General features: G+C 41.8%; 1 protein-coding gene across 1 annotated transcript in view; it reads right to left on the reverse strand.

Moving 5' to 3' along the window:
• Positions 1 to 13,762: 13,762 nt before the first annotated feature.
• Positions 13,763 to 27,164, reverse strand: part of rtn4rl1b (reticulon 4 receptor-like 1b) — a 129,822-nt gene continuing 116,420 nt past the window's right edge. The window contains exons 2-3 of the mRNA XM_031873547.1: positions 16,922 to 17,373; positions 13,763 to 16,545 (exon numbers count right to left, since the gene is read on the reverse strand). Of these exons, the coding sequence (XP_031729407.1) occupies positions 15,655 to 16,545; positions 16,922 to 17,373 (1,343 nt within the window). The 3' untranslated portion in view covers positions 13,763 to 15,654. The remainder of the gene's footprint in view (positions 16,546 to 16,921; positions 17,374 to 27,164) is intronic.

Genomic DNA, 27,164 nt, shown 5'->3' on the forward strand with positions numbered 1-27,164 from the left:
CACCCCCTCACTTCCGGGCGTGTGTGTGTGTGTGTGTGGGTGTGGGTGGGTGTGTGGGAGTGTGGGTGTGGGTGTGGGTGTGTGGAAGGCAGAGAAAACCTGTTTGATCTGACAAGCTTGAATTTAATTGACTGTGATGGGGCTACAGAGGACACTTAAGAAGAACGGACAGGAAGCAGAGGTGGGTTCCATTTTTGCTCAGTTCTCTGTGTTGACAGTCAGAAGTGCAAAGACTGGGTTGGCACTCTTGTCACTTTGAACTACAACAACGGCCTGTGTAGGCTTTACATACTTAAAGTATGGGTCATAAAAGTTGTTCTGCAACTAAAGATCGCCTTGGTGGGCCTGAAAATGTTTTGTTACCCACCAAAGAGAGCTCAATCTGTTTTTTTTTGTATTTTTCCACCTGCTGTATTGACAGGAATCTCTGCGTTCTTTTTTGGTTTGGGTTTACAAATCTATGGCATCACAGCCATCCCGAAATATTTTGAGCTCTTTGATCAGAAACCTTCCTTCATGAAAAGATGTATTTTCTGCACACCACCTTCCGCGCTGACTGATGTGAAACTCTACAGAGGGTAATAATTTCAATGTGTAACACCGGTTTTTTTTGGATTCTGACAGTTGCCTCCCGAGTGCTTGTTGGATAGAGAAGAGTTGCGCCGGAGCTGATGGGATAGATGGAATCTCTTAGAGTCTTCCCTGTTGAGACGACTTAGCAAACCAAGTGAGATGGGAGGCGGCTTTTTCCAAGGGTTTAACATCTTATTTTTAGAGCGCAAGGATAGAACGGCACGCTGGCATGTATAGCGGTACCACTAGTCCCCTGTGACTGAGCGGCACTCACAACGCTGCCTCACCGTTTGCTGTCAGTGCTGTGGGGAAGTGATGTGGAAGCCTGATTCTCCAGCTCAAACCCCCAGGTAGACGGCAAAGGACACTGTTTGGTATATTTTTACATTTTAATAGCACGCGCTGCCAACATTATCACTAAAGATGGCAGGCCATTCCTTGCCATTAAATTAAAAAGAAAAGGAACGTCCTTACCATTTTTCATCTTCTTTGTGCTCTGTTTATCTTTTCATCTATCTTCCTATTCATCACACTTGTCACTGAGACTCCCCTTACCCACCATTTTTGTTTTTACATGTTTTCCTATTTAACCACCTGTCTTCAGTAAAAATCCACAAGCCAACGCACAGCTTTACCTTATTGTGGTTAATAGCTCAGAGTCAAATCTTTAGATTATAAACTTTGGTTTCTGAGACAGCATTTCAGTTACTCAACAACATGGAGGCGAGTGAAATGGCTCTCACTGCCATTACAAGAAAAAAACATGCATCCCTTTATATATTATGTAAAGAATCAACAAAACACAAATACTTCGTAATATAATGCAATCCAGTAGAGACAACACAAACTGAAAGTTTAAAAAGTGTTGAATAAATCCTCTTTTTGGTTTCTTTTTTCTCCAGTGAATTTCCATTATCTACAGAAAAGAGAGATGGAGATGAAGACTTCCTATGGCATGCCAGGTGTGTTAGAAATCCAGAAGGCTGTTGGTATTCCTCCCCTGTATATCATGTACTGCATTAGATAATGGACTTTAGGGAGCACACAGAGCTCTCTCACATGTTGGTTGCGCATCTGTCAATGCCAGCTGTGTGCTCCCAAAGCCAAGAGAAACATGCTGGGCAAGGTTGGTAGGGGTTGGACTGTGCAAGGAGAGGCTACGGTCCAACTCTACACACCTCACAGGAGACTTAAAGGTGCTCTGTGGAGGTTTTAAACCACTAAGCTACCGCATGGAGCAATGTTTTAATGAGTGGGTCTGCTTCTCATGCTCTGCTAGCACCTTCACAAGTGCTTGTTGGGTCTGAAGGATACAATAACTAGGTTTATTGAGAAGGTGAATGAGATCCTTCTCATTCACAACTCTGCAGGGTACCTTTTAATGACTAACTTAACGCCAGGCTTAAAACATGGTTTCACTTTTCCTCTCTCTAGTTGAAAGTCTGTTGCACTGCTGGAAACACCAACCATCGCTGAGCGTGGAAGTTTCCATACTTGAAGGTTTTAGCTTTAAATGTAGAATATGCAGCATTTTAGCTGAACGCTGTGTGTTTACAAACATCAAGACAAATGTACCATATTATAGCTAAAAAGAGCAGAGAATGGACGGTTTTCAGCTGCTGTTAGGTTGATCTTTAATGGGAGGTAGCTTATTCCGTTCTGTGTCTATACAGTTGTGTGAAAAAGTGTTTGCCCCCTTCCTGATTTCTTATTTTTTTGCATGTTTGTCACACTTAAATGTTTCAGATCATCAAACAAATTTAAATATTAGACAAAGATAACACAAGTAAACACAAAATGCAGTTTTTAAATGAAGGTTTTTATTATTAAGGGGGGAAAAAAATCCAAACCTACATGGCCCTGTGTGAAAAAGTGATTGCCCCCTAAACCTAATAACTGGTTGGGCCACCCTTAGCAGCAACAACTGCAATCAAGCGTTTGCGATAACTGGCAATGAGTCTTTTATAGCGCTGTAGAGGAATTTTGGCCCACTCATCTTTGCAGAATTGTTGTAATTCAGCCACATTGGAGGGTTTTTGAGCATGAACCGCCTTTTTAAGGTCATGCCACAGCATCTCAATCGGATTCAGGTCGGGACTTTGACTAGGCCACTCCAAAGTCTTCATTTTGTTTTTCTTAAGCCATTCAGAGGTGGACTTGCTGGTGTGTTTTGGATCATTGTCCTGCTGCAGAACCCAAGTGCGCTTCAGCTTCAGATGGCCGGACATTCTCCTCCAGGATTTTTTGGTAGACAGCAGAATTCATGGTTCCATTTACCAAAGCACGTCTTCCAGGTCCTGAAGCAGCAAAACAGCCCCAGACCATCACACTACCACCACCATATTTTACTGTTGGTATGATGTTCCTTTTCTGAAATGCCGTGTTACTTGTACGCCAGATGTAATGGGACATACACCTTCCAAAAAGTTCAACTTTTGTCTCGTCAGTCCACAGAGTATTTTCCCAAAAGTCTTGGGGATCATCAAGATGTTTTCTGGCAAAACTGAGACGAGCCTTTATGTTCTTTTTGCTCAGCAGTGGTTTTCGTCTTGGAACTCTGCCTTGCAGGCCATTTTTGCCCAGTCTCTTTCTTATGGTGGAGTCATGAACCCTGACCTTAATTGAGGCAAGTGAGGCCTGCAGTTCTTTGGATGTTGTTCTGGGGTCTTTTGTGACCTCTTGGATGAGTCGTCGCTGCGCTCTTGGGGTAATTTTGGTCGGCCGGCCACTCCTGGGAAGGTTCACCACTGTTCCATGTTTTCGCCATTTGTGGATAATGGCTCTCACTGTGGTTCGCTGGAGTCCCAAAGCTTTAGAAATGGCTTTGTAACCTTTTCCAGACTGATAGATCTCAATTACTTTGATAAACCACAGTTAATTTATGTTTTAACAGGGGGGGGGGCAATCACTTTTTCACACAGGGCCATGTAGGTTTGGATTTTTTTCCCCCTTAATAATAAAAACCTTCATTTAAAAACTGCATTTTGTGTTTACTTGTGTTATCTTTGTCTAATATTTAAATTTGTTTGATGATCTGAAACATTTAAGTGTGACAAACATGCAAAAAAATAAGAAATCAGGAAGGGGGCAAACACTTTTTCACACAACTGTAGTTGGATTAAAAGGCTACTTACAGATCAATCCTGCCACATCGGTTTACTCACTATCACCTGCAGCAGCCTTCTGACATTAACAAGGATGTTTTTCTGACTTTGCACATCGACTATTGACCAAAACGCTTGCCTCCCACGATGATATTGGCGTTACAATGTTGTCGCACCAGAGACATATCAGTGATAAAACAGGGCCGGTCCTCTGCCACCGACCTGGAAGCGATTATTCTGCGCCGAGCTGCAGCCTTTGTCGGCTGTAAAACTAGGCCGGAACTGTCGAGTGTCACGCTGGTCCGGTCCCAGCAGCCTGTCGTGAGCTGCCACGGCTTCGTGCAATTAGCTTGCTGGACTGCAAATGCACACATCCAATTAAAGCGGGGCGTGATTCACTTGACACAAAATCAATGCAGAACTGCCCCCTAACGTGAGAGGCAGCGGTAGTGTGAACAAAGTGACATCTTTCCTGTCTTTACTATCATTTTCCTTCCCTCTGCTCGCTAACTGTGTGATACAACAGCCTCATAGTATTGAAGTACTGTCAGGGAGCAGCAAATGAATTGTTGAAGCCACTGCAGTGGATCACAGACAAGTATTTGGTTTTTCCACATTCTTTATTGTTTTTGTAGAGATGGGCGTATTTTGTAAAACAAAAAGTCCTTTGGATATTCTGGTATTCGTGCAGCCTGCCATCTCCCTTCCTACACAAGTCTGGAACATTTCAAGAAAATAAGCTGATAAGCATCTCAAAGGAATATTCCACTTTGATATAACATTTTGTTTAAACTGCATGCTTACTCAACTTTTGACATTAGTTGCGCCGTAAGCTTATTCAGTTTATTCTGTTTTCTCAGCAAATCCCTTTATTGACAATACACTAAATATAGCTTTTTTCCCCCCCTTGAGCAAAATGAAGTCATTAGAGTAATACAGAAAAAAATTTGTGATGCATCCCCAAATAGTGATTTCCTCACACCCAGTTTTCAGGCAACATCATTTTTTTTATGACCACCTTTGTTTCCCAAGCTTAACTCAGTAGTTTTTTTGGTGCCTTATCTGAGCATTAACCATATGAATCCTGCTTTAACAGTCATATGCAGCAGGTGTGAGGGGCGACTCACTCATTCTGATCGTCTCAAAACATTTTCATGTGTCGTTTTGGAAGACAATAAAGAACATATCGTTGAGTTAGGAGAACTTGTTGTAATACTGCTAAAGTAGTGCGTATGTGGTTTGTTTACATCAAAATCAAAATATACATTTAGTCTGAAAAAAATGAAAAATAATGATGTTTCACCTATTTAACAATTTATGGAAAAAAGAAATACAAAAAAGAAATTAATATTTTATGTCAAAATACAATCATACTATCTTCCTCTAAAATAAAACATATAATAGCAACCAATTTCAACCAATAATCTCATGACATTCATTCATCGATCAATCTGCAACTTTTAGTGACAAAGGAGGTGTGTGTGTTGAGGCACGGCACTTTGTAGCTCCGAACTGCGCTACTTTACAAGTCTGCCCACTAAAGACACTCTAGCTTCTGTTTGACTGGGAGTCTGTGTACATTCCACATGAAGAAATAATGTGTTCTTCCTTTATCAGTGGTAAAACGAACCTATCCCCAGGAGCCTCGCTGCCTCTTTCCTGGTCAGGTATGATCAGATGCTGATGTTAACAAACTACCGTGTCACAAATGTTACTGGAGTAAGTTATGTTGACTTTATAACTCTTCTCTTCTCTGTTTTAGCCTGTTCAAATAAATATTCAAATGATTTTAACACAATAAATAATACATAGAATAACGCATCCATTATTATACATGAAATTATTGTGTATAGGAGAAAGTCAGTCACATCATGTGACCTGCATGTCCAACTGGCCACGATGGCAAAGATGTCGCTCAGACCAATGCTGTTGCTGGGCAAACTTCAATTGTTAGGAGATGGAAACTCTTGTCTAACAATGCAATGTGTCTGAAATAAATCTATGCAAAATACATAGTAAACAAATCGCCTGGTTGATTATATTAGGGAAATTATGTTTTGTCCAGAAAGGTTTCTGAAAATGTATATTGAGGCCTTATCTTACCAAATATGTTCTGATTAGCCTACATTTCCAGAACATAAATCTAAACATTGGATAAGCCAGGTTCAAAATGATTGTTATATTTTGTAGACATAATAGAGTCGAAGGAATTTTGGATATCTCTATCTCTATATTTTAAGAATACAATATTAGATGAATCAGGCTATGAATGATGAAACCACTCTGTAAAAACCTTCAGAATATCGATGTGTTGTGCTACTGAAGTGGAGATTTCTGGCCCGTCAGTGTGACAGAAACCTTATTTTGAGAACGGCCTGTATTGTAAAATTCCATACATTTGGCAAGACACTACATGAAGAGGGTAAAAATAATTAATTAATAGATATCAACATAAAACCTCCCCAGTTGATTACTTACATTAAGACAATGATACTATTTGTATTCCAACTGCTCTGAAATTGTATGTTTAAATATGCAAATGAGGCACTATCTATAACTTTGATTAAAATAAAAATGTGTCTTTTGGATATTTCCTTTCTACTGGTCTTAAAGAAGACATGTTAGGGAAGCAAAACAACCAAAAATCTCAAAATTTACCGGTGCATGAAAAACAATGGTTTTGCCTGTGGTGTCTCTTAATTCCTTGCATACGAACCTTGACACTTGTATGCTAAGAAGAATTGTACAAAGTGTGTGTAAATTCAGATATAGCATTAGTACACACAGATGTCTGGAATTAGGCCATAGCCTCTGAAAACTACAGCGGGGTTTGTTTTCTGTAAACACAGCTGGGGTCTGGCACTTGCATGGATGCTACAAACCTACTTGGAAGCTGTACAAGCACACTGATACACCCATGTGCACTGGTGTATGCATGGGTCTCACGGAGAAAAGGGCAATGCGCATCACATGTATAAATATGTGCTTTTAAGAGCACGTACTGTATGTGTGAGTATTATTGTAATGCGCAGCGCTGCGTGTCAGCGTGGGTGTGTGTTTATCTGAGTGATGCCTGCGCCGCGGGGCAAGAGCATGGAGCGAGGCAGTGAGACAAGTTTGAACCCGACCTCCGATACCCTGCAGCCTCCCACTGAGTATGTGGGATGTGGATGTGAGGGGGACACACTTGGTGGTGTCTTCTTTTGTTGGAGTGGCTTGACTATGTAAACTTTGTAATCCTCGAAAACAGTGTTAATGGCAATGTTGTTTTTTTTAAAGACAAAGAGATTATGAAACAAAACCCTCTTTGATGATTAAACTCCATTCTATTGTTGTGCACAATGCGAACACAGCTTCAAAGTGTTGGCTTTGGGAGTGATGCCAGTGTGGTATTGAAATGTGTTCAGAATATGAAATGATAATGAGACACTGCTGGCCCAGTGATCAGGCCCATCAGCAGCAACTGTCGCCATTCGTTGCTTTGAAATAGAGCTATGCTGATGCTCTATTATAGAGCTATGTCTGCTCTGCTAAATCTGTGTTATTTCTCCGTACTTTCTCCGAAAGGCAGAGAGGATTAAGTGGGTTTGTTAGGGTCTATCACTGGCTAGCCTCAAGGTGAGTGACAAAATCACTACAGCATCAGCATATTTCATTCTCTCTGTACCCAGCGGAGGTCCAGAGAGCCACTTTGTCAGAAGATCAGAACATAGTTTTTTTTTTTTAAATTAAAAACTTGGAGATATCTGGACACGGACTCCTATGAAAAAGAAAAATCAAATTTTCCCTCTCTTGCTCCGTGCTCAAAGCCAGCAGCTGTATGTCGATGCTGTAACTCCAATTTCACAGGATGGATTCATATGATGACGTCTTTCAATAAATCTATCTCAGTGCAGATGCAAGTCATTAGTTATGAAGTTTCAGAATCCTCGATTTCACAGCTTTCTAGGAATTTTCCTGGTAAGAACTATTTGGCACCAATTATAGAGGAAACGGAAAGTTCTGAGACGGTTTAGTAAGTTGTGTTGAGTTTGTCAGCACCCTCCCAACACCCAGCACGTGTCTAGTGGCTCACGTGACTCACGACACACCTGACTGAGGTGTACAAATTTCAACATTTGCTTTTAGTTTTTCACATTGTACAAGAACAGCTGTTTGTTCACCAACAACCACTTTATCTCTTCTGTAGCGTCTGAGCTAATATTTCACCTCAACGATAAAGTTGGAATCCCTTCTAGTCAACTGTAGCAATGGCTTATGTTGGTATCTCTAGCTGAACGGAAGCAGAGTTTTGGTTTCCTCCCCAAAAAAATGTTTTTGTCAGGTCACTGGATCCTTTTGAAGATGTGTCATCAGCATGTCAGCATTTCTGTTTTGGCCTCTTGTGATCGCAGGATTGTCACAGACCTACAACTTTATTTTCACAGGATTTTAAAGCCTGTCAGATGCACACTTTGATCTCATGAAAGGGTGTGACAGTAGCTGGTTCATCTAGGCTTTTGAAAAAAATTAAATACTGTAAATGCAAGATGTATCCAAAATCACTGTCAAATGTGACTTCATGTAGAAAGAGTGGATAGAGGAATATATATGAGGCCAGTAGACTCACATAATCACTCTTAGGTATGGAAACCATGTTAAAGTTACCTACTCCTGTTTACATTCTGTATTATGATAGATGTACAGTGCATACAGTATATATTCCGTCATTTTATTTGACATTTTTGTCTTTGTGTTACAATTATGATCATTGAATACCTGTATACATTCAATGCAGAACACACAAAGTCACATCTCATCAACCGGCCTGAAGAGGACAGAATAAAATGCTGCTGTGTCGCGGAGTTTTCTCTTCTGTCACATCTGCCACAGGGGTGATTAATAAAGGGGGGGGGGGGGGGGGAGAAAGTGCTGTGTGTGTCATTAGCCTCTTGACTGGAGCGTGGACCCCTCCAGGAGTCCAGGAGTGATGAGCTCCATGGCTGCTTCACACTCCAAGGACAACGTCTGTGTTCCTCAGGCCTCCTCAATTGATCGCGTGTGTTAATTGTAGGCATTGATCAGGACAAAAGAGCCTTTTCACAGGGGACGTGAGCTCGATGGGAGAAACAGAAAAGTGCATCTGTCTTAAAGGGGAATTAAGATTTAATTCATTGGCCATCATTAAATACCAAGTATGGCTATAATCTGAGAACCCTACAACATTGCTAAAAATGTGTGGTCAGGCAATCAAACAGGTTTTAAACAAATCTCCAAATTAGCTAATCTTATTTGGAAGGGAAAACAATGGTGAATGGTATATTCATAACCATAACTGTCTGTTGTACACATCCATCACAGCAGACCCAGTTCCTGTTCGTTCCTGTGCAATGAGGATTATTGCAGACATTTCTGAGGCCTTACCCCGAAATGTCTCCACTTTGCTGTCTTTACTCACTTGGTGTGCTTTTTTTGAACGAGCTCAGGTCTCTGAAGCCTAACATGTGATTCATGAACTAATCATTAGATAACGATTCATTATCTGTCTTTATTCACCAATCACTGTTGGCTCTCTTGTCTTTATTAAGGAGAGAAACCCACTCTAAACATCTGATTTCTTCACCTCTGAACAACTCCCAGCAGACATCCAGGGCATCTTTAATTTTTCCCAATCAACTGTTGTCATGGCTAAAACTTTACCTCACTAACAACCTGCTTTAATGGTCTGTTTCCTTCCCTGAGGGTCTCCTTTGTAAAAAAAAAAAAAAAAAAAAAAAAAAAAAAAAAAAGTAATTTGGTGAGTACACTTTTATGGCAAAAAAAAGTCCCAAGTTTGAATAAAGGAGTTTTGATTTATAGAAAGCTCAAGTCACAAGTTTCCTAGTGAATCAGCTCAAGCCACGGGCACTACAGAGCACTCAGCATTCTCCACTGGGAAATCAGCAACAGGAAAACGTGATTCATGAAAAGTAACACTGCACTAACCAGCCCCTCCCTCCTCCACCTTTACCAAAAAAAAAAAAAAGTAACCTAGATGTATTGTTATGGAGAAACATGCCATGCTGACTTTGAGTAATTTTTCTGCATATTCTGTCTGACTTGAGGTCAAACACGAGAGGATTAGCGAACCAATCCATGCGGGTCGTGATGTGGCCTTGGGCTGCTCAAGTCCTCTCAGTTTATTATGCAGGCTGGCTGGTTTGGAGAACTGGAGCACGCCACCGCTCTGGGGGGGGGATTTTAAGCTAAATAAATAGACAAAATAAAAGAGCTGGAATAAGAAAGGATTTTATGGAGAAAGAGGTGATATTAGCTTTGTGATTGAGTTGGGAGAGTGGGACTCAAAGAAGGAGAGGGAATGGAGAGTCACACTAGATGTGGAGGCATTTTGTGGTGTGCCTGCTCTTAATTATCATATCCCCCAGTGCGCCGTCTCTCTTCCCAGCTCTCCCACTTTCTTCATCTCCTTTTCAATTTTCTAATTGCTTGGTTTTAATTAAAGCCACACAGCAGCGACAGTGAGTCAGTTAAAAGCCAGGAAATGGGCACAGATAGTCAAAGGCGGCATTTTCTTGGAGGGGTATTTCTGTCAGAGAGCATTGCTGCCTCCCACAATACTATAACGCCTAAGGATGAATCAACAAGCTGCCTCTCTCCTGCATGAATAAGTGATGTGAAATCACACATGCTGATGCTATATTGGGAGGCCCGTAGTTCGTTGTGGGGAATTGTAATGAGGGCCTTGTGATGCTTATTTTTGTAGATGCATACATGGTATATTTATACAAAGACTCCTGGAGAATTCTGACGCATCAAACACCTATTTAATTTTTCACTGCTTCTGTGCTTTTTTTAGCCTCCCTCTACCCCTCTGCTTCTCTCATTTTCCTAAAGAGGCATGATTCAAGATTGGGAGCATTTCAGTTGCGCCTCAACGGCTCTCAAGATGGAGACGGCTCGCAGCAAACAGTGCTTGCTAACGGCACAAACAACGGTAAAAGTACTGACAGAGCTAAAAGTGTTTACCTGAAGGGGAACTGGAGGTGGGTGCTATACGCTTCTGCGCCGACGCCATCGGTCGGGACGGTTTCATCAGTTGTAACCACCGTATGGGCGAAGAGGGAGAGCGATTTCCCTCTGGTAGATATTACTCCACTATATCTTTGCATTGTTTGCTGCTCTGAATGTTGTATTTTGCTCCTTTAATGATACCACCTTCCACATTTTGATACTTCTCCTCATCCCACCTTTCAATTATGCAGCAGCATTTGGGCTCCAGCTTCTAACGATGCAGTCGGTGTCATACCTGTTTTTGCACAGGGGACCTGCCAGCTGAACTGGGTCCTCACTGTACGCTGATCACTCCTCCTTTTGCAATGAGACAATCACAATTACATGCCAGCCTTTGATGTGCTTTCCAAATAACTGGGTCAAGTCAGCTGAGAGTCTGTGAGTCAGATACTAATTTACCCCAAAGTTGAGGAAAATCAAACAATTCAGTGTAAAACTCTCCACCTACAAGATAACTCTGAGCTGGAAATGATCGCAACCGTGCCATTTATTTCCAGGTTTTCATCCGCATTCACTGCTTCTTCATTAGTCCAACAATTAGTGTAATTAGCGTTTTAATAAAAACAGATGTTATGTCATTTGCTCGGGAAAAGCTTGCTGAGCTTATATTATATTATACATTGATATTTTGTAACTAATGAGTCTCTAGCATTTGCAGAGTTAACAATCATGAACAATGACAGCCAATGAAAGGTCAAATTGTCATTATTGTTTAGTTTTCAAAAGGTTATACTTGCATATGAAAATGGTTATATTTACAAACAGTTGAATGAAATATTTTTCCTCAAGGTCCCCTTTCTAGCTTTGTTATTGCTTTCGAATACATCTCATAATCTTTATCAGTGAACGGAAGGCCAGTCACATGGTAACAGGTTGTCCTATATGGGGGTAGTGCACGGGCTCCTGGTCAAAAACGTTGGTCTCTTCCTAGTTAGGCGGTTCAAGGGTGGAGTTCTGGGGTTTAACTCTCAGTCTGTGGTCACGCTTAGATCGTTGAATATTACAATGTCAATAAGTACTATATAGTATATATTGTTTGGGATCCGTGGGAGGGCCGAGGTGGTCTATAGGTTGGACTCAGATTGGTGTGCAGCCTATGCTCTGTATTGAGCAATGCTAGCTGTTCCCCCTGTTTACAGTCTTTATTCAAAGCTAAGCTAACCATCTGCTGGTTGTAGTTTCATTGCAGACAGATGGGAGAGTGACATCTAACTCTCTGCAAGAGACTGAAGAAGAGTATTTCCCAAAATGTTGAACCCCCAAGAGGAAAAGTGGAGTGGTGTAAGACATTATGTGTAGCTGGAGGGAACACGGCAAGGACACTGGACATGAGCGACTGAATGCTGAGTGATGAGCTCTTTCAACCAAAGGTCACGGTTGTTATCAGTGAATAGAACTTGCTCAGGTGTAGTCACGTGTCCTCCAAGAAAGACTCATGAAAAGCTTGTAAAATGACATTGAGTTGAGATAAATCATCATTCATACTTATCTGGAGGTGAAGAATACATTTCAATTCAGCAAGTCGAGCAGTTTACCTAAGGAGCTTATGAGGAAGTTCAAATTTCCCTGAAAAGAGTCAGTACATCATTTATGAAAATTAATCTCTTTGAAACAATTTCCCGCAATGTTAGTCTCGCCTTTAATTTAACCTGCAGTCAGTGTAAATAGCCATATTAAAATGGAAAACGTTCCATTTAACACAGCAAATAAGCATGTTTATTCTCAGATTGATGAAGTTTTATGCACTTCACTTTACTAAGTGCATGTTTTATTTTTTTCCACCTAAATTACAGTGATGGATGTTTGTGTGCATGTGAACAAGCTTATTAGAAAATCCACACCCCATCAGCTCCTGCAAATAGTTACAAATGGATGCAGGGATGCCTCATTTTTTCCTGTTTATCATTTAACATCTCACTCAGCTCACTCAAACATGGAAAACAGGAAAATCAACCAAGCTGACTTTGGACTTGATCATTATTGATATATATTTTGAAGCGTTTTTGGCATTAAAACAAAACTAGATATTTTTTTGTCATGGTGGAAAAATCCTTTAATTGTGTATATCATCATCACCATCAAAACTGGACAATTGGCAAGATTTGTGTAGGCTTTGGGTTCTGGCCAAAACAAATATGAAATTGAATGTAGCTTTATTCATTTAGTTGTTTAATTTTCACACTTTCAGGGCTTCTCCAGGAATAACATCTTTAATCTTGTAACCAAAAATAATGATTATTAAGTTATGTGAAGGAAAATTAAAAACCATTGGCCGATGCAGAGTAAGAGTAGTTGAGGTGGGTGTTTCAAATGGCCTTGGAGGGGGTTAAAATCTAGATGGGCATCTAACATGCCAGTTTCAATATAGCTACACCGCACTCTCATCCATGCATACAACCTCTGCTTCTGTGCTCATTTATCATTTAACACAATTATGAAAAAAAAAGTAAAATGGAACACTTACTCGTGGATCAATTTCTATCTCGGTGAAGGGAATTTAAAGAAGAGGAAATAGAATTTATGTTCTAAAGGGCCATTAATAATAATAATAGCCTGGAATATCTACAGATTCAGTGTGACACTTTCATTAATATCTTCAGTGGTTTTAAATGATTTATTGAGCTGCAATAGATCACACCACAGTCTGCATGTCGACTTGGAATTCTTTTTTTTCCTGTTGTTCAGGAACTTCGGTATATTGTTGATAAAATGGGCTTTTTCCCCATTTGTAGCCAACATTTCACTTGTATTTTTACATTGTCTATTGTACATAAATCCTATGTGTACAGAAATAGTGGATCTGTTTGTAAGAAGCAGCTTTAGTTTAGCCAGCAGGTCTGGTCAGGGGAGACAAAATGCAAACCAGAGCAAAGATAGAGGGGAAACAGTGCGAAAAAAACACCTAAATTTGCTGGCATTAAATTAATTAAAGGGAAAGAAAGGCAAGAAGAGGAGATCGAGCGTGGCTTTTACTTTCTCTTAATAAGCCTATAAAACCTTAAATACAGCAATAAACAGACTCAGACTGCAACGGTAGACATAAGAAGATATAGATTTTAATATCTTTATAAACATTTTTGTACTGTTGTTTTCTGATGATAACTTACAGAACAATTGAATTATGGCAAAGAAAGAAGATGAATAGGCATACAGTAGAACAAGAAATAGGGAGGTGAGGAATTGTGCATTAACAAATAAAAGGCTCTAAAAATATAACATGGAAAATACGTAAATAAACGAATCACCAGAAAATCAAAAATCGAAAGACTCCTCCTGACAGGAGGAGCAGAAAACCCTGTTATCATCATCAACGCCACTGATATTGTTTTTTCTCATAGTAATACAGTAAATGATTAATATCAGCACTGCAAGAAGTCCTCTTGTCTCCATTCGTACTGGTATAGTTCACATTGATACAAACACCATCTTATCGGTAGATTTAAGGGAGGCACAAAAGCTCCAGAAGTACAGCAAGACGTCCCGCAATTGTCCATCCGTTGACCTGCATTGTACTGCAAACTCTTGATACTTCAGAGGCAATTGTCTTGGATCCCCACATCCATGGACAATCACATCAGTTAATTAAGTGGCATCACTTTCTCTGCACGATCCTCCTTTTACCATGCTCCCTTCATTCTCCTTTTTATGTTCTATTAAGTCATTGATGTTACACGCACATTCTTTTCCTCGAGTCTTGTATTCCTTTGACGTTGAGTGATTCCTCACGTTCTCAATGAGGAGGGATCAGTTCAGTTCAGCGCAACCTCACCGGGAAACTGAGAAACCACCCCTTTGACCCTCCACCTCTAAAGCTCCTGTCGGCCCTGCAGCAGGGATCCGTCTCTAGGTCCACTTTGTGTCTTAGAAAAATCAAATGAACAACATCTGACACAAGATATAGACAGACTTCGTCAATATTCACAGCTTTATCTCCCAGAGGCACACACATTGTTTTCCAAGCAAATGAAAATAGCGCGCGGCAAGTCCTCGTCATCTTGAAACAATTGACAGCTTAATATTCCATTGCACAGAGGGAGAGAAGTTGTTTGAATGAAGATGGATGCAGAGCTGTGTGTAGAAATGTAATACTAATGAGAAATGCTGTTAGAAAGGTTGGTACACTACCTATAAAAGGTCAGCATTGTGCAGAGAGTAGTTGTTACAATTTGTTATGGCTCCATGTAGCGTATGAGCTAATGGTTGCTCTATTTATAGCCTTAAAACATCTGTGGCTATAGATTTCCATTTTGCTGTGTTAATGGCACATTCCCATTGTCTGACACTGAACGACTATTTATTGCCATGCTTACACTTTACCTCTTTGTTTATGAGAAACACTTACACCCAATTGTCTGGATAAAATACATTTGGCAGAAAGGATGAGCGCAAAACGGACTGGCGCCGGAGGCCTAACAGGGTCATTGACTTATCATAAGTACTTGATAACAATTTACAAACTGTGAACTGAAAGTTAAAGCTGGATGGAGCACTTGAACACCTATAGCTTATCTGTCTTAGAGCAAACAAGTTTACCTCATTTGCTCCGTCATCTCTTCCTTCTTTTCTCTATTTTCTGAGCTCCAGTTGAGGGAAAAACAGATGTTAAAAAATACATCAGGTACCAAGACATATGCAGATGAAATCATACTGGCACAAGTGGCAGTGCAAGCTTGGTGTGCATTAATCTTTTGTCATTCTCTGTCTCTCAGTCCCTTTGATTTTTGTACTGTGAGTCTTTCTGTTGTAGATGTTTGATGCTTTTGATGCCTGTTTCAGTCTGAACAGTAAAGCTCCCTACACTACATTTACACGTATAATCACACTCACACACACATACATAAAAGACACACAGGCCTTGTAGTGCAGGAGCAGGAGAGGGTCTGAGGGCTGTTTTTTTTTTCTTTTCATTTTCCAAACCCTCTGAGGGTCAACGGAGAATGAAGTCAATATTTGTCGTTATCAAGGCCGCAAAGAGGGCAGAGACATGTAGTAATGACTGGGCTAAGGTTGCCCTGTTGTTGGCTTGCTGAACCCCACTAGGGGGGCGAACAGTGGTCCGGGGAGTACACTTGTGCTTCCTCCGTGTGACGGTGCCGTCTGGGGATGTGTGGTCATGTTTGCCCCCGTCTGTGAAATCCGGGGAGGAATCCTCCTTGTCTGCCATGACCTCCTTTGACTGGTGAACCTCATTGTCACCCTTCCCCTTGCCCCTGTTCCGAGGCTTTGTGCAGTTCCGAGAGCGGCCAGGCCTTGAGGGGTGCACAATGTGGGTCTGCCCTCCAGAACCCACCACCACACCACGGTTAATGGACGGATTCACCGTGCCAGATAAATTGTTTGTCTGGGCTCTGGACTCAGAATTAGGTACGGTGGGTGAACAGTTGGGGAAGTCCTCCTTACGCAGCTCCTTCAGGTCTTTTCCAATCATATCAGCCGGCGCATGGCAACCCACTGAAGACGTGGAGCCTCGAAAACGCTTCAACCATTCCCACAGCGACAGGGCCTTGCAGTCACATGACCAGGGGTTGTCGTTGAGGCGCAGGTATTCCAATGCGGGCAGTGTGTCCAGGCACTCTCCGGAGAGCTGTATCAGGGTGTTGTTGAACAGGTAGAGGGTGTCGAGACGTTTCAGGTCGTGGAAGGCCAGGCGATCAACCCACTCGATCTGGTTTTGGTGCAGAAGCAGTCGGTCCAAGGCTCGAAGGCCTCTGAAGGTGTTCTGGTTAAGGCTCCACAGACGATTGCCATGCAGGAACAGGTGGCTCAGGTTGTGGAGGTCCATAAACGTGTCATCCTGCAGGAACTTCAGATGATTTTCCTGAGGAGATACAGAGAGTGTACAATCATTAGACTACACATTGTACAAAGTTTTCATTCCAACATAATTGTGCTGAATTACTGTCACAATAACTTGTGTCTACATGCTATGAATGTGTTTTATGAATCAGAATTTGACACCACAGATGGAAAAAGTGTGGATAGAAGTGCGGTTTGTTTGCTGATGCTGATGTAAAATGCAATTGCCAGCTTTCAAGTAAGTCACTCAAGTAAGGCAGGGGAGGCAGTGTGAATCAACAACACATTCATTTTACAACATAGTTTAGAACTTGTCTACGTAAGTTGTGATCAAATGTGTTCTTGTGGAAAAGTGACAGCCCTAATAGAGTGTTGGTGGTCGAAACAGTCTAGTGTACCTGCAAGTAGAGATACTGCAGGTTTCTGAGGCCTTGGAAGATGTTATTAGGGAGTGAACTGAGCCCACAACGGTACAGGTGAAGCGCATTGAGCCGATTCAGCCCGTGAAAGGTGTCTTCCGCCAAGGAGCGCAGGTGGCGGTTGTCTCCGAGGTCCAACTCCTCGAGCAGCGTGAAGCCGTGGAAGGTGGACGGCTCAATGTAAGTGATGTTATTGGCGTAGATCCAGAGAGTGACCGTATTGGAGCTGAAGTGTCCCCGGAGTAAGCGATGGATCTTATTGTTCTGTAAGAAGATGCGCTCACTGTCGGGAGGGATGCCTTCGGGGACCGACAGGAAGTTATGGGCTTGACAGGAGACGGTGCTGGGTGCAGTGTAGCAGATACAGTGACGGGGGCAGGACCAGGAAAACTCGAGCCCACAGAGAACCAGCAGGAACTCCAGCCCACTGCCTGCAGAGAGTGCACACACAAAATAGATAGTTAATGCCTCCTTGTCTAGATCAAAACTTGAAGAGTAGAAATATATATTAATAACACAAAGAGTTGACAGCCTCTAGGTGCTCTGTGAGGCTTTACCTGCCCCAAAAGCTAACATCAGCATGCTAACATGCTCACAGTGGCAATCCTAACATGCTGATGTTTAGCAGATATCATGTTTACTGTCTTAGTTTAGCATGCCCTAAACACACAGTACAGCTGAGGTTGATGGGAATGCCATCGGGTTTACAGATGAATGTAAAAAAAAAAAGGAAAGCCTGCTCGTAGGGCTAAACGAAAAGTCAGGGGATCATTAAATAATTTATCCTTTCAGAGACTTTTTGATACTTGCAGCAAATCTGTCAAAATGATGCAACCAAAAAAAATGAATGAACAAAATTTCATGACAATCAATCTTGTTGAATATACAGTATCTCAGTCAGGACCAAAGTGGTGGACAGACCAAACGACTCACAGACTCTGATTACCATCCCACGCTGCTACTGCAGTGTGGCTGAACATTTAAATTTATTGTATGCATTGAAGTCATACCACACAGGTCACACATCAGTAAACACTGAGGAGAATTCAAAAGGGGATTGAGTCACAATTTTGCAAATACGTATTAAATCCTGATTTTGTGTTGCTCAGCATAAGTTTACTTTGTATTTAGTTTTTACACAGTGATATTCTCTCTCTCTCTCGCTCTCTCTCTGATTGGCTCAACTTGTGCCACAGTGCTACACATGGACCCTCTCTGTCATAGTTTACTTGCTGAATACAATGAGCGTATTTTGGCCCACACAAAGTCTATTGAAGAAAGCAAACAATAACTCCTGCTCCAGTGAATCACAAGATATCTCTGTGAAGCCGATTGGATCCCAGTCGCAACACTCTTGTCTGATTTGACGCCAATGCAGCTATTTCAGAATCACCCGTTTCAATATTCCGCCACCAGGGAGATGTGCTATTAAGAGTCCACTCCCTTCCCTGATTCCATCGGCACTACTTTGCAGTGAGCGGAGGCTGTGATCAGTCTTTTTGTGTTGTTAAATGGGGCGTGGAATGCTTATTTCAACTTGTAGTAAGCTGCTCCGAGGCGCTTTCTGATCGGTGACATGATTCCCCAGATCCCTGAGACTGGAGATGTGGCTTATCCACAGTCTCATCTAAAATGAGCACAACTCACAGCACATCATGAAAGTTCCATCTGACAACCTCTGGCTGTCTTCCATTCAATTTATTCGTCACAGCATAACAGCAGCCTGATTCACTGCTTCTAATCGATATGCCTCTGTTGCCTTTTAACTCTCCCTGTAATTCTGGGTCTTTTATGCTAGAAATTCAGGAGCCGCAGAATAACTCTCCGCCAAGAGACAGGCGTATTTATCTAATGTATTTTCTCGCCAAACTGTGGCTAAGCTGTGACATTCAGCGTCTGACTCCACTGACCTTTAACAGTAATTCTCTGTGTCTAGTTGTAGAGCTGGAGCATGGAGCTGCGTGTCACCTGAACAGGAGTGTGCTCTCTCGGGCATGGATCTAATCCTATTTGTTAAGCCCTGCCACTGGGCAACAATGGAAATGCAAGCATCCTCCTAAACCAGAAATGTGCCCACAAAATGGAGTGATTCTTCACGGCTGAATACGGGCAAAAGGTTGAATCTGAGCGCGGGTTCATGTGTACTGTGGGGATATTTTGAGCTGGAGATCAAGACACCCCATGACAGCACTACAATAAGCCTTTATTTCGACTTTTAATTTTAACGTCACGCCCTGCATCAGTACACGGATCCTTAACTTTGTTACTGGCTATTTCCAGATTTGTCACACCGATGTTTCACTTTTTCTTTGTCGCTCTGCAGCTGCATTTTATCTTAATCTTTCTCTCTGTTGGCCAGTTCCATAAAGATGTATCAAGCGTGGCACCCGCTGACTGAATAAATAGGTGAAAGTGTTTTGCATTACTCTTGGGAAATAAAGGTTTTGCTTTATGTATCAGACAAATAAGCAAGACCAGACACAGTCAATTTTCCTCCTGCTGTTTGAGGAAGATTTGCATTAAGCAGCAGCCACCAGGTACTTGAGATGCAGGTATTTGTTACTGTATTTCACATATTATTAGAATGTGGACCCACACAGAATAATCATTTCCATGAAGAACACAAAATACAACAAATCTACTCCGTCTTTTGCTTTGATATTTGTTCCAAGATCAAATCATACTTGTTTTAATCACCTGCCTGAGCAGGAATTCGAGGAAGGGATTCCATCATTCATTGAACTGATCTTCTCACTTTCAGTAAATATCTTCTGAGGTCTTAAACTATTTCAATTAACAGTTTACTTCATGCGTGTCAATAGAATTAGGCAACAGACCTCTGACAGAAAAATGATCTGAGCAGCTGAGAGACGGACAGGAATAAGTGCGATACACAGGGAAAGCCAGGGGATGGGAATGCAAAAGCTGCCTAGATAGTGAGACAATTTGAATCAGTGATCTGCTAATCAGGTTGGACACAAGGATGCGCCTCCTCTCCTCTCTCACTCTCCTCAGCTTGTCAGGACAAAGTAATAGAGTCTTTACCCTGCTTAATCTGTTCCTCTAAAATGGATGTTTTTACTGCTTCGCCAAATTCCCCCCAATTTGCAGAGAAAACCATTAAAGACATGGCAGATAAAAGGTGTTATATCTACCTCTATTCCGTCCCTCAAGAACAAAATATTTTAACTAGATTTACGACGAGGCTTTAGAAGACATGAATTTATGATGTGGATGCTCTTTAGATGCTGAAAGTATCTCATACACTCTCTTCTGCATGCATATTGAATGATGGGGGGGATTTTTCTTGTGTTCAGCCACACAGAGGTCATGTGTGCTCTCTTTTAAAGCTGGCGTAACATGCACTCTCCATGGAGACTTTCAGCACCCCATGTATTTGCACCTCCAAACACTATTTTAAATCTAGATGTTAACCTAAGTTCACACATGCATTCACACAAATGTACATCAGTGCATGTATACATGTAGAAGCTCTCTGTGGACACACCAAGACGCACATTTTCAAGCATGCGTCATGTTTGGGAATGAATAAAGCCGATCACATCAGTGTGACGAACATAGAAGCCGGAATGACACTTGTTTAGAGGGCTTTGAATACGGAGACTGGTTTTCAGCACAGAAGCAAAAAAATAAGTATTGTGTGGGAATGCTGTCCTTAAATGAAAATGTAAGAAATGAATGTGTATGAAAGGTATTGTGCGCTCACACAATGAGCTATTCAGCTCAGATTGTATTATATAAATAGCTTTGGACACAACAGAGCATATATCTGCCAATAGTGCCTATTGGAATTTGGCAGAATAAAGGAGAAGCTCTGAAAGCGAATGTGATAATGATAATGTGCTTTTGGAAAGGAAAGGAGCAGTTATCCCATCAGCTGTATTTACACTCTTGTTACAAGTCTTTCACCTCCGACTCTCTCCCCATGCAGCTTTCCTTCCACTGCCCACAACCCCTCATCCCCCTTCTCCTCCACACTGGTTACTGTGAAGCCAACGTGGATGTGCCTTAAACATGCATTCTTTCAAATGGCCAGCAGGGGGTGACTCCTCTGGTGACAAGAAGAAGTCTGATTGCATAGAGAGAGGTATATGAGAAAGTAAACATTGTTAACTTGAGTTGATGGTCTCAATCCCTAGTTTCAAGTCTTCTTCAAGAAATCCTGATGTTCATTTAGTAAATCATGGTTATGGTCCCATTTACGGTGAAATAGACAGTAAAGCAGACTATGTTTTAGGGCGGGCTGCCTTGTAATTGACAGGCCGCTACCACGGCGTTGTGTGGTCTGGGTGTTGTCCGTGTTCTCGTTTTAGAACTTTAACCCTTTCACAATATGTTCTTAGTTCATGAAAGTTACGTGTATTCAGAATTAGGTTCTACTTTGCTCCACCCTTTCGTGTCACTCCTGGTTGCCAAAACCCAAGATGACAGAAAAAAACAAGATGTCGACAGCCAAAATGCCTAACTCGAGGCTTCAAATCTGTAGTCCACAAACCAAATGGGTGACAGCACCGTGACTACGTCCACCTTTTATATACAGTCTATATGACAGATGCTATTGATAGCTCTACACGTACACGTTTGACCCCATGACCCCAACATCACCAAGTTCCGTTTTTTTTTTTGGGGGTGCAGAAACGGAAATAGATAAGTAAATGAATGACACACAATGGCTCGGGTCCCCTGGCAGACTGAGAAGTGACTATGTAGAATATCAGTGAAGCAGAGTTCACACTAGATTTGCCCTCATGAATAACACATCTCTGCTAATGGGAGGGAAATGGTACGTCTGTAGAGCTGCGTGACTCTGCCCATAATTAGACTGGACAAACTCAATTTCCTGTGTCTCTCCAAAGACCCTGATAAGCACCCTGGTGTTTTCGCTCCTGCTATTGGCTGTTTCTAAATAATGTCTCGACTCGCTCCACACTCAAAAGGTGTTTACAATCGTGTTCGGGCACCCAGTGGTTATTAATAGTGAAGCAATATATTTGATTATTGATTGAATGGGCTCATCCTTCTCCCGGCTGACAAAATGTGTGCAGTGTTGCAATGACTCTGTGAAAGTACCTGCGGTGTCACCATCTGCAATATGGCGAATATTCATATTGTGCTATATTTATACGATGGCATAGGGGTGTAAAACAATCCTGCTATCTATTTCTCTTTGTGGCAAAATATCTGCATGAGTCTGAACTGAGCTGTGTGACTGTTATTGGGTGGCAACACTGGTCACTTTGCATGACTTTCCTTGAAAAATTGGAGGTTGTGTATATAATGAGGAGTCCTTGATGAGTTGTTCTTTAGTTCTAAATGTCTATGGAAAAAAAGAGAAAGGCATTGACAAAAATGCACGTTTGAAACGGCCCCTTACTTTAGCTTGTTATGTTTTCCATACTGTCAAGTCACGCAAGGTGCCAGGCTTCAATATTGGATGATTTGGTAAAGACAACTGCATGAATTCTTCCCCTATCTGTTCAGAGCACATCCTCTGCTCATGTATTTGTTTTACAACCCTACTATGTATATCATAAACTCATCAAATTTTTCAATCAACTCGGACAAAATCGGACAATATTAGCCATACCAAATGCTACAATCAGGAGCAACATCTAGAAATGATAAGTTTGACATGAAATCATTTTCTATTTGCCTCAGTTTATACACGCCCAGCAATCTGAACAATGCTCTGAATCAGCGTCTGACATTTTCAGTATGGGTCAATGATTGCATATTTATTTTAACTGAAAATTGTTGGAACAAAAGCACAAATGCAAATATGTATCCTTAAAGGATCAAGAAACAGCAGTAATGGCACAAAGTTCAAGCTTTGTTTTCTCGAACATTTAAAGAAAATCTCTGTTGACTTGCTGAAACCACTTATTTTCTGACTGAACAGCAAACTCACACATGAACAAGCCTGCCAACAGCTGTGACCAGCAACACTTCCGCCCGGGAATATGTGCCTTTTTTTCACACCCTACTGCAGAACGTTATAGATTTTGTCTCATTTTGCCGTTCCCCGGCACCACTGCAGGCAATATTGCCTCATGAGGTTGCCTGACTATTCTTCTAGTGAATGAAGGAGAAATGGGAGAGAACAGTGACAATGCTGAGATCTCTGAGAAATGCAGCAGAAGGGAAATATTTCAGAAATATGGCACGTTGTCGTGCTATTCTTCTGGTGCAGAGGCATCAGCAAAGTGAGAGACTGCTTACAAGTGCATGGGTGTGTGTGTGTGTGTGTGTGTGTGTTTCTGTCTGTATTGGATCAGCATCAATACTGGCCTCGTGTCTTATCTCATGCTAGCACACTACAAATAAATTAGGTTGGACAGAGCTGATAGTGTAATTAGTATATACAATGAATTCACTAAATATTAAGGGTGAATCCAGCCTGTTTTATGGTTGGTATTGTAAGCAGCAGTGGCGAGTCAATAAGGCGTCTCTGTCCATTAATCTCTTTGGATTCACAATGTGGAATGGACAAAGTCAGAGAAGTAAAGGTAAAAATATGTGATTAACAAACTGCAGATAGAGAAGGAATACAAAGCTTGTGTAGAAAACCGTTTAATGAGGTCTGCCTCACCTGAACAATAAAGACAGTTGAGGATCTCATCTTTTAGAATGCTTCTCAACACAAAAACGTATGAACACAAGCCAGCGAACCAGAGGGAAGTCGAAGATAAAAAAGACAAAGACGATGTGAATGACAGCAGTGTTTCTCAGGTTCAGGAATCAGAGGGCCTAAAAATAACTCTTCCAAACAAGCGGCACCATATGGAGCATGCACATAATAAAGGGGGAGATTTGTGGAGAGTGGGCAGGTGAGTGAGCTCATTTATTTCAAAGATGGAACTGGAAGATGCTGAGAGAGGCCAGGAAGAAAAGCATATCTGAGCTATTCACAGATGTTAAATACCTACATTTTACTTCTATAGACTTAATGGATGTCTAGTGGGTGCTAATGCCATTTGCTTATGTATAGTTGCATCTGCACCCGCTGGTCTATTACTCGTCACGCCTTCACAGCATTCTGTTGAGCGTTGATAGATGCCATGCGGCGTGCATGCACACACATGGAGAAAACGCACATAGAAGCGCACACATGGAGTACCCATGCACATACAAACACAGGAACACAAGCCAAATCCCCGCTGTTTGGGGCAGCACTATTACCCACCAACTACATTCATTCATCACGATGGCACAAAGCCAAATGATTCAAATATATTGCACTCCCTGTGGCGGTATTGCAATGCACTGGCCAAACTTAACTAATGGTTCTACCAAACCTATAAATCATCGAAAGTGTATCCATATGTAGTTCAGCAGGTGACAGAGCACATTTATAATGTGATTCCCGTCGGTGGAGTGGCTCATATGTATCCCTCATGGGGGAAGGTGTTTGATATAATGAAGAAGCTCTACAAATGTAGAGAAATCTTTACGGTCCTTCCACAACATACAAGATGAGTCTTTGGTATCAGTGTCATTTCACAAGCTGGTGGCACTAAAATGCATGGTAAATCTGTCTCATTATCACATAGTGTGGCTGGTTAGATATATTTCTGAACTAGAAATTGGCTACCCCCCCCTCCCCCTAAGTGTATCAGACGTGTTTTTCATTCGCAAGTCTCGCACAACAGATACTCTCTCATTTTAATCTATGCAGATGTCTGCACTGTCTCTGTGCAGGCGCGCGTCTCAGCTCCGTCTCAAGGGGCGTAAACCTCGACTTGAAGCGTTTATTTAGGCTTCAAGTCTATTTTTCGACAATATGAATGGAAATGTGAGGTTGGCCCAATAACGAGGCACGGAATAGCTGTTTCTCTGGACGCAGAGGATAGTCACTCCATCACCCACTCGTGGACGCACACACTCCTGGCAGAAATAATGACTGGGCTATTACATATGTGTAACAAGATTCTTCATGAATCACATTTTTGTCCTTTTTGCCTATGAGCACTTTGCTTTGAGCGACACTAGTAGAAGTCAAGCAACATTGCCACTACAGTCACTGTGGCAACAAAACCCTCCATCATGACAGATTCGTGAGTACGAGCCAACCAGCTAGGATGTTTGGTTAACAGCAATTTAAAAAGCAATGTTGGCTCTCCACAGGATAAAGATAATGTTTATTTTGTTCATGATCTTAAAAGTTTGTATCGCATGTACATTGCAAATTTGGGACAAATAAGAATTCATGAGAACAAAGGACTTTCTAAAGATGTCATTCAAACTGAGCATATAGCCTAGAACATACTTTCCTTCTTTCTGCCGACAGCAACGCACACACTGTTTCCACGCATGCGCATTTCCTGTTCCACACGCCATTCCAGTTGCTAGCGGTTATGCACCATAACGTTGTTTGTAGACATTTCAATGCCATTTAGCTGTTTTTGTATTTCTTTCAATGTGGGTAACGGTGGATCTCCTCGCACAACCAGCATCCATTTTGTTATCTTCTTCAAACCAGCAAACCAACTAGAGGTGCATACGCCAGAGGTGCATAAGCCACCAAGTGGACTGGAGTGTGGAACTGAACTGGAACATGTGCAGTGGGCGTACGCGCTATGTGTACAGTCCACACGGCCACAAACTTTATGCTGCACGCGACCCTCGCGGATATTGACGGATGACGTCATTTACATCCCACGGAGCAAGGCCGACCCTCACATGTAAAGTATGAATTGGCCTGAAAGACTTCCACAAAGGACACTAATCACACACTCTGCCTCTGGTTTCACACTCTTGAGACACAGCTACTCTCTGTTTTGCAGAGTTTGGAGCGGAGTTTATAGCTTTTAGCAGCATGCTGGATGATTGCCAGTCTGCCTGGCTTGTCCAGTCGCTGAGTCTTGTTCAATCATGCATATGTATGTCACTGACAGAGTGCAGCACAGCCAATCATTGAGTGTCTCTATCAGAGTGACAGCTGAGTTGTGGTGATACTGTGACAGCGAGCAGACAGATGAAGAGAAAAGCAGCAAATGACAAAGAAATATCCTGGACTTTGCTGTAATAACTTAAGATACCTTAGTAGAGAAGTAAGCAGAGATGGAGGGGAATATCAGAGGGAGGTTGTTTTAAAGAGGAGCTGTGGACTTGGGGAGACGTGTCTGCAGCATTGGGACTGTAGTTACTCAATGAACCAGAGGACCTGGTTACCTAATGAAGAATCTGAGCATTGAATCATTACCAGCTCCAGGGCTGTTGCTCTTTAACCCACTCTGTGCTTTGATGTTTCTGTGGAAGAGGCCAAACAAAAAAGAGAAATCTCCCCATGGAGTTCGTAAATTAACACTGTGTTTAGAAAAGCAGAGCAGAAGGGCCAAAGCAGGGCTGCAGCCAAAAGTTCTAAGGAGATTTATTTCTCCCTTTAGAATTCATACAGTGACATAAAAAAATATTATAAGCTATTACATATAACATTGCAATCAGTCTAATAGCATGCTGATTTGTCTCAATCTGACCTGCACTTCTTTCGTAGTGTCCTTCAGTTCAGATACCTGTCAGCTCAAACACTATCATCCACGTGAGGATGGCCTGAGAGCAGTTTGCTTCACAACTTAACAATGTCCATTTTGTAACGTGAATAATTTCACGTCATTTGCCGGACAAATATTCAATTTGTTTTCGCTCCTGAATTGTTATTGTGTTGCTGTTTGGTTATCAACAGGAAATAAGGAGAGCAAATTGGGTTTTGCGAACTGTGAGATGTGTTTTCCCAACGTCAACAACCTCCGACCACCACCACTCCTTATATCAGACATTGTTGTGAGTCAAAGACGACTTGATTAAAATTGCATTATGTTGACATGTGTAGACATGCACTAACCTTGGAGCACACAACACATTCTGGCTCCAATACATGCAACTAAAAGCTTTTGCGGATTAATGATTTAGAAGCTGCCCAGCTCTGCTTTGGAACCATCAGGTCAGTAAAGACCAATACCTGCACTGAAAGATGGCATTTTCCACTTCACCAGTCTCCATCTCCTGGTACCCCTTACATATTTCCCTTAAAACAAACTGTAAGGTACCCTCCTGCTGCAGCAGCTGCCTCCTTGCATTCAAACCTCATGCGGCCTAGATTCAGCAGATCAATTATTCATAGCAGGTGAGAGTTTGGTGCTCCATGTACGTAAAGGCACACACACACACACACACACACACACACACACACACACACACACAC

Source organism: Anarrhichthys ocellatus, unplaced genomic scaffold (genome assembly GCF_004355925.1).
Source record: "Anarrhichthys ocellatus isolate YVR2014 unplaced genomic scaffold, GSC_Weel_1.0 scaffold72, whole genome shotgun sequence".
In the NCBI taxonomy this organism is placed as follows: Eukaryota; Metazoa; Chordata; class Actinopteri; order Perciformes; family Anarhichadidae; genus Anarrhichthys; species Anarrhichthys ocellatus.